Source organism: Mobula birostris, chromosome 19 (assembly GCF_030028105.1).
Source record: "Mobula birostris isolate sMobBir1 chromosome 19, sMobBir1.hap1, whole genome shotgun sequence".
Classification (NCBI taxonomy): Eukaryota; Metazoa; Chordata; class Chondrichthyes; order Myliobatiformes; family Myliobatidae; genus Mobula; species Mobula birostris.
In genome coordinates, this window is record NC_092388.1 from 21,358,310 (window position 1) to 21,369,557 (window position 11,248).

The window sequence follows — 11,248 nt, forward strand, 5'->3', positions numbered from 1 at the left end:
GGAGCAAAGATTATAGGTGACACATAGAAATGTAGAGTAAAACTGAGGCCTAGATCAGCCAGAATATTATCGCATGAACAAAAGCTCATTTACCCTTTCCTGCTCCTATTTCTTACATTCTGATAAATTCATGCAACCTGTTGATTTCATTCTATTATTTTGAGTTGCAAGAAGTAGCAGCTGGGAAGTAATTATTTGCAAAATAATTGTTTTCCCAATGTCACGCTCAATTATCTAGCCAGGAGGATGATTGGAGCTTTCTCTCTGGCTAATACTCACCTATAAATAGAATCTTTCAATATTCTATTCCAAGGAGGGCTGGAGAAGCAAAGTCAACAATTGGATGGTTTCAGAGGGAGAGAACAAGCACAGTGAAGAAGGTTGATACAGCATCTACTGTGTCCAGGTGTCTTAATGATCTCAGCAGTGATTTAATGACTTGATTTGATTGGAATGTCATCAATTATAATTTGAGTGAGCCATATAAACTTACGTTATTTTGCGTTAACCGAAATGTGGTGAAATAAACCATTTCTTTAAGATCTTTCTTCAGAGTAATAAGAGCATGTGGGGAGGGTGTTGGTCAGATCGCTGTGTTTCAAGACTTAGGACTGGCAGTTGAAGGCACTGAAGTTAATGGTGTGGAATTAGAAACAGGGCACACAGGAGACAGCATCTGCAGGAACATAGGGTTATTGAGGGCTTGTAGGCCTGGACAAGTCTTGCTACAGAAGATGTCTGTGATTCAGGTTCAGATTAATTTATCACACATGCATCAAAACAGACAGTGGAATGCATCGTTTGTGCTAACAAACAACACGATCTCGGGATTTGCTGGGGGCAGCATGTAAATGTCACCACTCATTCCAGCATAAGCACAGCATGCTCACAATGCTCAGCAGAGCAGCACAGAAGTCAACAAGCAGCAAAACAAGTCCCTTTCCTCCCTCCCACCCACACGTGATCTGTGAGTTCCTCCAGTCTTGGACTTCCCATCGTCCCTGCATGAATTGCTCCATCATTAATTGTCTTGCCTTCAGCTGCCCAAACATTAGGTTCTGGGACCAACTCCCTAACCTCTCCCGAGCTCTACCCTCTGCTCCTTTCAACTTCTAGTTAAAACTTTCCTTATTAGCGAAGCTCTTATTCATCTGCCCCGATTTCTGACAATGTGGCTTGAGGTCAAAATTTGTGAATTTCCTTGGGAATGGTCTGTTTCATCAAAGGAGCTTTAAATAATAGCTGATTTGAGAGTGAAAATGAACCAGTCAACAAATACAACAACAAGGTAAATGGCAAAAAAGATGCCAAGAGGTACAAGCATGATTGTTGCTGTCTCAAGTTCCAAGGACTCTAATCTTAGGTGATATCTGTGTGGCTGTTCCAAGTTCTCTCCATGACAGCATCCATTTCTCCTGGGCACTCCCTGAAGAAATGAGTGGCTGATGAGCACGCGAGAGAGAATAAGTAGAGGGAATACAGGGCAAAAGGAAATAGAGTTGATGGTAATGTTAGGTGGGAGCCAGCAATTGTTGAAGGGTGTCCTTCGTGCCATCAAGCAGTGAGAAAAAATCCTAGCTTTCTTTTATATTGACAGAAGTTAGCCCTCAAAGTTCTAAAAAGACTTCAAAATGAATGAACCCAGTTGTAAAATTTTCCTTTGCCCCTGAAGCCTTCAATGTTTGAAGCTGCAGAAACTGGAACAATTACTTGTGGGGGAGGGAGGCTTCAAACATCAAGAAAAGATCTTAACAAGAGAGGGCACAGGAATCTAAAGCAGAGACTGAAGGCCCACACTTGTTCTCAAGTAATTTGAGTTTGAAAATTGTGGTGTAGAAGTTAACCCTTGGTTGCCTGTGCTAAATGGGAAATATAGCAGTGGCTTGTGAAATTTGGTTCTCTGAATTACACGGAACTGAATATTAGAAGCCAAGTACAACATACATACACTGCTACCATGCCACATGGTAATGAGGAATTTCACCCTAGTTATCTTCTTTTGAACTTTTGATGACTGGGAAAGGGTAAAATCCAAATAAAACGTGCTTCAGAAGACAAGATATTGCACCTGCAAGAAATCAGGAATATTCACAGGAAACAGCGGGGCAGCAGACAACTGTAAAGAGAGATCTATGAATTTTCATGAGAGCAGAACATTGCTACAGAACAACAGCAACTACAAAGGCAGGGGAAGATTGGTGGAGGTGGGTGGTGAGGGAGCAGGGTGTAATGGTGAGAAGACACACAGAACTGTATGTGACTCTACACTGTTTATCGTCATTCTTCAGTACACGAGTGTAAGGGAGAACAAAATTAGTGTTACTCTGGATCTGACAGAGCATAAAAAAACATAATAACAACAAACAAGTAACCCAGGTTTAATTACCGCCGCTGACTTTAAGGAGTTTGTACGTTCTCTCTGTGACCATGTGTGTTTCCTCCGGGTGCTCCGGTTTCCTCCCACTGTCCAAAAATGTATTGGTTAGTAGACTAATTGGTCATTGTAAGTTGTCCTGTGATTAGGCTAGGATTAAATTGGGGGTTGCTTGGCAGTGTGGCTTGAAGGGCCAGAAGGGCCCATTCCACACTGGATCTCAATAAATAAATAAATCACAATGTAAAACTGTTTCGATGGATAATGGAGCGATCACCATGTGCAATTTCTTACAACATAGAGGAAGGCCATGAAGCCCATTCAGTCTGTTCTGGCTCTTGAAGCGATCCCATTAAACTATTTCTAGAATTAATTCCCATATCCCGTTGTCACTGGTCACCTAAGACACTGCCCAGAAGAAGGTAATGGCAAGCCACTTCTGTAGAAAACTTTGCCAAGAACAATCATGGTCATGGAAAGATTATGATTGGCCACGTCATATAACACGGCACGTAACGAACAAACGGACCTATAGTCACTCGTATGCCCATCAGCTTCTCCTAGGGGTAATTACAGTAGCCAATTAATCTACCAACCTGTACGTCTTTAGGATGTGAAAGGAAACAGGAATATCTAGGGTAAACCCACTCAGGGAAAACTCCACATAGTCAGCACAGAGTGAATCTGAGTAATGTACTGCACTATTGTGCTACTGTTAATGTGGACTGGTAGTTTGCGTTAGAAGTATTTATCAGGAGTGTTGTGGAATTTTGGGGATCAATATGCACTGGGAGTGAGATATTCCTTAGCTGCTACAAGGACACAAGAACGAGAAGTGGAGATACCCATAATTTGCTGGAGGAACTCATCAGATTGAGCAGCATCTGTGGGAGCAAAGACATTTTGAGTTAAAACCCTGCATCAGGACTGAGAGGGTGGAGGGCCAAGATAAAGTGACGGGGAGAGGTGAAGCAAGAGTCTGAGGCGATTGGTGAACTGAGAAGGTGCACAAGGTGAGAGGCGGGTGTTAACAGGTAGGGGAGAGGAGCAGGGATGGAATTGGAAGGAGGGGATTTTTCAGAGTGTCTACTAAAAAGAATGAGATCAGTTCAGAGTGATTTCCAATCGGTACTCGAGCTTCCCTGACCCCAGTGAGCATCCATCTAAAGCTTGGACTGAGAGCGGGTGAGGGCTTACCTTGATGGGCAGGTTGAGCTGTCTGGCCAGGGTGAGGTCCATTTGGCTCTCCTCTGCACCTGAATCCACCAGTGCTCAGAGCCTGACCTGATTCTTCCGCACCCCTCCCCAGATCAGTACTCTATAGACGTGCGAGGGACCTAGATGTTCTCACTGATCCGTTCACCAGGGTCCCTCGCTCCTCTGGTGAGCGCTGGCTTTTCCCTGCAGTCTGGACACTGATTGTGAAGATGGCCAACACCAGCACAGTAAAGGCACTTTCCCTCGCATCTCCACCGTTCCTGTTCCTCTCAGGCGAGGTGGGACCGGCCCAGCTGCACTGGTTCCTCTTCAGATTGAACGGCCTGAGCTGGGAGTGACCTCGCAGGGTACGAGGTGGCTCTCTCTCTGCCTCTCACATATACGTTGGTCCATTTGAATGGCTGTAGAAATCATCTGTTGCAGGGAATCCCACCGGTCACAACTGGCCAGTTCATCCTTCATTCTTTAGGACTGTCCATTATAAAAAGCTGTGAGGAGGGCCTCACCTTTCCGATGGCTATCGGTTCCCAGAGTGTGAAATTCAATGGCGTAGCCTGCCACCGAGCGGGACCCCGTCTCAGACTCGTCAGCCTGTGTGTTGCTTCTCGTCCACTGGCGGGGTGGTGAAAAACCTGGCGCGGCGAGGCGGTGTGGGTCTCCCGACTATCACACACTGCGGACCACTGCTCCCAGAGAGTGGCTGCCCGCCCGGAAAGAAGTGAGATTATCCAAGCGACTTGCAGCCCTCTGGGTTAGGAAGCAGGTCGGCTGCAGCTCGAAAACAAGAGAACACTGGGTCACAAAGCCACAGCAGGTCTCTGGGGAGCCATCAAAGCAAGCTGGGTGAGGGAGGGGGTTTTCTGAACTCAGCGACCAATGAGCCGGTTCCCATGGCGCGTCGTTTGCGGGGCCCGCTGGGGCCTGAAGTGTTACAGTAGCTGGAGCTGGGGGGCGTTGGAGGTGGTCAGGCTCACATCTCTCAGACCACCTCTGCCACCTGTGCTCAGTCTTGCCGTAATGATGCAGGTGGGTCTGAGCACAATTGCAGACAGGGGCAGCAACAGTGTTGGTCAAATAACTTCAGACTCGACTTCAACAGTGCTACATTCACTTGTTCAGATTCCAACTAAAATACACAGGCAACTTAAGAGTTCACAGAGAATATACAAAAAGGCTTCAGATAAGCTGTCTCAGAAGATCCAAGGCTTCAGGAGAAAATCAGGCAGTCAGTCCACAGAACAAAGGGGGATGTTTCCACTGGCTAGATCCCAGGTAAGTCTTTTCTCAGAACTGACACAGGTAAGGAATTCCACAAAGAATGGCTAAGTCTAGCAGTTGATTCGAACAAGCAGAGGGAATAGCAAGACTGAGCAACTTGTAGATGTAGCCACTAGCCTTAAACACCTCTCAGTCAGTCTCAGGTATATCTCATAAACCCAGCTGAGATTCCTCCCAGTGATGAGGATCTTCACCCAGGCAGATGAGATCATTGCTCTCGGAGGTATCAGTGCTGCTTACTTCAGGTGTTACAACCCAAAAGGTGTTAGATACTCAGTCAAAGAACACATTCAGGGATTAAAATGATTGAGTTTTGATGTTAAGGGGTATTGTGAGAGATTTCGGGTATCAACCCTTTTGAACTGTGGTCATTGTTACTTATTAAATGTGAAAGAGTTCTTTCAGCACATTGGGTCTTTGTCAGATTAAAAGCAGAGCCTTACCATCAGGAGCATTCCCTAGTAAGTAATCCTTTCTCACATGCTCTTCAGCTCTCCTTTTTGAGCTGCAATGCCATGGACCTACAGTAACAGGTAATTTTCAACAGTCAAATAACCTACCAGCATATCTTTGGGTTGTGGAAGAACTCTGATACCTGAAGTACAATCATGCAGTCATGGTGCAAACTCCACATAGATGTCACCCAAAGTCTGGGCTCTGAAGCTGTGAGGCAGTAGCGCTACCCTTTGTTTCACCATACAACCGCTGCGCAATATTGGGAACACAGCAGTCTTGTTACCAAAATGCCACCTCCACATATGACATTCCAGATAATCCTTTTATTGGTGGTGGTGATGAGAGAGGTTTTGGTTTGGGAAACGTGTGCTTCTGCACGAGAGCATTTGTCATCTTGTAAACCAGACAGCATAGAGGACCTCAGTTAATACTTCCTCTGAAAGATGGCATTTACAAAGATGCATGTTGCACCGATGCATTCTGCTCTGGGTTTGGTGCTGAATTTTGAAATGGGATTTCACCCCACACCATGCAGAGTGAGAGAACAGCATGCTATGCACTGAACCACAGCACATCCTTCATTTCATTGAAATTGCCAGTCTGAAAAACTTAACTGAAAACAGTAATATTTTGTGTCAATTTTATAAAAAAAATTACATATGCTCAACCAGGAAAAAGAAACTTTCTTTAAGTTCAAAAGTCGGGCTAAAAGCCTGAAGCCTGCATTACACACCCAATGAAAAGCATGTAGACAAGCAACAAGCAAAGGGTAGCAGTTTAATTCAGGCAAGACTGTGTTTTGCTGAAATGATTTCATGGCCAGCAACTCTGAATAGGGAGTATGGCTCTTGTGAAACTCACCCACAGAGTCCTCCTCCCAGGTGATCCATATATCTCAATCAGTGCTCCTTGTAAGTGCCTGATGAGGGGTACTTCAAAAAGCTGCAAACTGCAGATCCTAAGGATGATCAGCGCCTCAATTTTAAACACTGCATGCCCTGATGCTGTATTTACTGGGTTTTTTTTTTACAGCCCAGGCCATTAAGAGATATGGAGATAATAAGTGGAATTGGGTCCAAATCACTCTTGAAACCACTGACTGGAAAATAAGCTTAAGGGAATGAATGTCCAATGCTGCCTATTCCTGTAGATATTTGCTAGCTGCTGGAAAGGGAAAGGGTGAGATCGTTCTCCAGAATCACTGGCTGTCTGAATTATTATTGTCATAGATAGCTTATAAAAATGTATACACACACTACACACACACACACACACACATGTACGCTATTTAGTTCTTAGTAGAGATTATCGTTATTTGTCACATGTACATCAAAACATGCAGTGAAATGTCTTTTCATCACATCAATGACCAACAAAGCCCGAAGGCATGCTGGGGGCAGCTCCAAGTGTCACCCAAAGCTAACTAACCCTAACTCATATGTCTTTTTGGAAAATGTGGGAGAAAATAGTGAGAATTATTATTGGCAAATAAATGATTTCTGTACTTGACATAGCTTTTCTGAATCACTGAACTGGATAATCAGTTCTCTATAAATAGATTGGCCACCAACTGGATGATGGTGGCATTCGGGCTGAGTGAAGGGCTTACCTAATGTTCTACCATTTAGGACATCCTCCAAGCACCTTACCAGGGCTTCAACATCAGTGTCCTGTAAGATTGAGAACATCAGGAGGTTGGGTTATGAATGTTACAATCGACAGATAACAAATGATCTATTGATCACCCGTTTATTTTGCTTAACAATGGTCTCTTCCCAAAACTCATTACATTCTCAAGGTCCAGAGACACCAATTAGTCGATGAACTATGGCAAGGCTCAAAATCTTATACATTAGTGAAGCAGTACATTGTCCCTTGTTACGTGGAAAATCTGCCAAACATTTTTGAAAATATTAGCTTAAAAATATTCACCTCATCTACAGAATGCCAGAGAATGGTCACCTAATTATTCTTTCACCTTTTAATGACAAATGATAAAGAATCGGAACATTTGGTTTGTCTGCCCATGGGAGCAACCTATGAGCAAAGTTCATACTATTCTCTCTGTTTTATTCAGGTGACCTTTAAAGAAAACTACTTAAGCCTAATACATATATATCCATTCTTAATGAGATTCCAATTTGAATTCTATTAATGAAGACTCAATGTAATTGCCATTTGCCAAGGAATATAATTACAGATTATAATTACTTGTAAAAGATGCAGTAAAACACGGAGCAATTATTAAAAAGGAATACATCTGTAATGTTTCATTCAAACCTGGTCACAGAAAATATAGCTCACTGTAGAGTGGGTATGGACTCTGAATCCACTAGAATAAACTGCTGGGAATCTTGCTCTACTAGTTTCTACTGCTTTTCCGAAAAGTTAGATCGCAAGCATCAGAATGGTAGTTTGTGCCTTTTCCTGATAATTTGACACTGACTGGAATTCCCTGGAAATTAGAGAGTTTGGGGTTGTTGCTTGAAATTTTCAGGAAAATAAGGGAAACTGAGATGGTAGTTATAGAGGAACTACTTCAGAGGACTGGGGTGTCTATGAGTAGTGAACCCAGTTAAAAATTAAAGCACCACCTTGCACGAGTAAATCTTAGGACACAGTCCAACATGCAAGTGTAGAGGAAATTCAGAACTTTTTTCTAAAACTTTCTTACTCTCCCTCACACACACCATCAATCATAGAGAATGACAGAGCACTACAGCTTAGAAACGGCCCTTCAGCCCATCTAGTCCATGCCAGCCTGGTTTCCTTCCTAGTCCCATCTACTTGCGTTCAGACTCTTGTGTCTGTACAACGAAACATGAATTAAATAAAAGCACGCATGTGAAGGTGAGGTTGACTAGTATATTCACTTTGCAGTCACAGAGGACAGTGGAAGGCATGTGTGCAGAACACCAGATCAATGTGCATGGGTAAGCCATCAGTCAATAAGTAGTGCTAGGGGAGTCATTGCAATAAAAGAAATAGATCCATAATTACACAGACCATAGCCTTTCATACCTCTCTCATCCCTGTACTTACCTAAACTTCTCTCAAATGTTACAATTGAAGATGTATCTACCACCTCCACTGGCACATTTCACATTTGTGCCACTCTTTGTGTGAAGAATCTTCCCCTCAGATTCACCTTTCACCAGAAACTTACAATCTCTACTTTTAGACTTACCCAACCTGAAGGGAAATAGCCTTCATGCATTCACCCTATCTACAACCTTCTTAATTCTGTCTACATCTATACAATCTCCCCTCAAACTCCTGTGCTCCAGGGAGTAAAGCCCTATTCAATCTATCCCTATTAAACCACTACCCAGACACTGGATTATCAAATATTGATCCTGATCTGGAGTATTACTTACCTGTTCCTGACTTTTGACAGTAGTGCATTCATTTTCTTCATTAAATTCCTCCATCTCTAGGTTTTCATCAGAACAAGATTCAAAACCATCTTCATGATAAAACTCCTCAGCCACTTCTGGATCTTCAGGGATTGCTGAAATAAACAATTATAACATGTATCTAGTTTTTACAGGCGGACAGTATTTCCCAACTCTTACTGAATAAAATGTGGCAAAAAAAATTCAAAATTCTGTGCTCTCTTCCAGCCGTTCTACAGATTCATGCTACTACAATCACAGGGGCCTTATCTTCCCAATAAACTGAGGGCATGGCATGTTCTATCCCTGGGTACAAATATCTAAGAAGAAATTTTAAAGAACTTGTGGAAAGGTCATGAAGCTGAACTGAATTGATAAAAATTTAATTGCATCAACTTCTGATCTCAGAGTCTGCAGTTCCCTCTTCAAAACTCTCCTCTTCACCATCCTTTCTTCATTTAAGATAGTCTCTGAAACCCACTACTTTAAGTTAATGAACTGCAAATGCTGAAAACCTGAAATTAAAACAAAATACGGAAAAACCTCAATAAGTCAATCAGCATCTGTTGAAAGAGAAGCGGTTAGGGCTTCAGGTCCAGGACCCGGGAACAACAGGAAGCAAATTAGTTCTAGGTAGCAGAGCAAGTGGGGAAACATTAGAATAAGGGAAATATCTCTGATGGGGTGAGACCAAGTAGGTTAAAATGAGAAATTAACAGTTAAAATCAGATTAGCCTTCTTTGTCTGGGTAATGTGTCACTAATAGAGTTGCACACAGAAGGTTAAATTGTACAAAGAAAAATGAAAAACTGAGTCAAAATGTAGGCAGAAATTGTTACTTCCGAAACAAAAAAGAAACTTACAGTGAGCTACCTAACCAAATCTTAACTGCCACATGAAGTCATCTTGTTCAACCCATTCTTCCATCACTTTCTCTGCTACAGAAAACTAGCTTGTTCTCTCTTTTCTGCAACTAATGAAAGGTTTTGAACCTGAAGCATTAACTGATTCTCTTTCTACAGATGCTTCCTAACCTGCATTTGTCTGCATTTCTGCTTTTAAGTTTTTAGCTATTAAACCAAAAATTTCCCTCGTGCTGCTTTACTGTGTTTTCTGTTGAGAGATGTCTATAGATATGCAGTGCTCTGGTTTTCCCATGGTTACTGTGGTGATTGTAAGTCTTAATCTTGCAAGTCTAACTTTTATTAAGAATAATGTAGCCACAGTGATTTAGCTGAAAGGTGGAGGAAGATAAATGATTTACATTTCTGATGATAAGCAGCCCACACGTTCTGTCCTTGCATGCCTAAAGAATGCATTTTAATTAAAGAACGATCATTATGTTGATTTGGGCTGGTAGAAATGCTCGCTTGCTTCATACCATATTCAATACTTAACAATTATGAAGAATATTAGAGTTGAATTTATTTCAAGAAAACTCTGTGGAATGTAATTCCTTATTCAAGCAGCTATTTTATGAGTTACACTTATCTCCATTAGAAACATCCTAATAAGGAATACAGCAGAGAAATGATTGAATTACTGTAAGATGCTTTTTAAAAATACAAAGTTATATTCTGGTTGGAATGTAGTGCAATTCTCGTAAGCCTATCCCTTTTTTAATTATTGCCACATATGGTAACATCTGGCTTAATTTACTGAATACAAAATTGCATTGATTCTCTTTGTGCAGCAACAGTGCTGCTTTTAAAAAGAGATGTACAGAGTGACAATGCTATGTAACTAGGAGATAAGCAAGTAATATCCTTATCAATCAAGATTATTAACCACACTGTGGTACGTGCCAGATTGACTGTATTCAATACAATCTGTATGGAACTATGCACCACACACTTGCATTTTCAGGGCAAAACTGCTCATCTTTTGCAACAGACACTGGAAGAGCTCAGCAGGCTAGGCAGCATCTGTGAAAAAGAGTAAACAATTGGCGCTTATTGCTGAGACCCTTCTTCAGGGCTGAGAAGGAAGGGGTAGATGCCAGAAGATAAAAGTGGAGGGAGGGGAAAGAGGTTAGCTGAAAGGTGATAGGTGAAGCCAGGTGGGTGGGAAAGGTCAGGGGTTGGAGGAGAAAGAATCTGATGAGAGAGAAAAGTAGACATTATCTTTTATTGGAGAATTTGCCACGGCACTTTAAATGCACTCTGATTTTTAAGTAAATTTACACAAAATGCTGGAGGAATCCTTCTCCGCCCTAAATGTCGACTGTACTTTTTTTCATAGATGCTGCCTGGCCTGCTGAGTTCCTCCAGCATTTTCTGTGTTTTGCTTGGATTTCCAGCATCTGCAGATTTTCTCTTGTTTGTATTTTAAGTCAATTTACTTTGTCTGATGCACCAAGAAACAGATGTAGATTGTGATTTGTACAGCTGTATTAAATCTCAGGTCTCTGGCTTTTTGTCAGATGATTGTTGACTGTGGTCAGTCATATCTGATGATGACTTGAGAGGTAAACTCTTTTCCTTTCTCCATGGAAGCTGACCCACTGGGCATTTCTGTCATTCTGTTT

At 42.1% G+C, this 11,248-nt stretch overlaps 1 protein-coding gene across 3 annotated transcripts in view; it reads right to left on the reverse strand.

Annotated features, from left to right (window-relative positions):
- Positions 1-11,248, reverse strand: part of nek11 (NIMA-related kinase 11) — a 355,541-nt gene that overhangs the window by 35,535 nt on the left and 308,758 nt on the right. For all 3 annotated transcript variants that reach the window (XM_072283318.1, XM_072283316.1, XM_072283319.1), the window contains exons 13-14: positions 8,704-8,837; positions 6,936-6,996 (exon numbers count right to left, since the gene is read on the reverse strand). In XM_072283318.1, the coding sequence (XP_072139419.1) occupies positions 6,936-6,996; positions 8,704-8,837 (195 nt within the window). The remainder of the gene's footprint in view (positions 1-6,935; positions 6,997-8,703; positions 8,838-11,248) is intronic.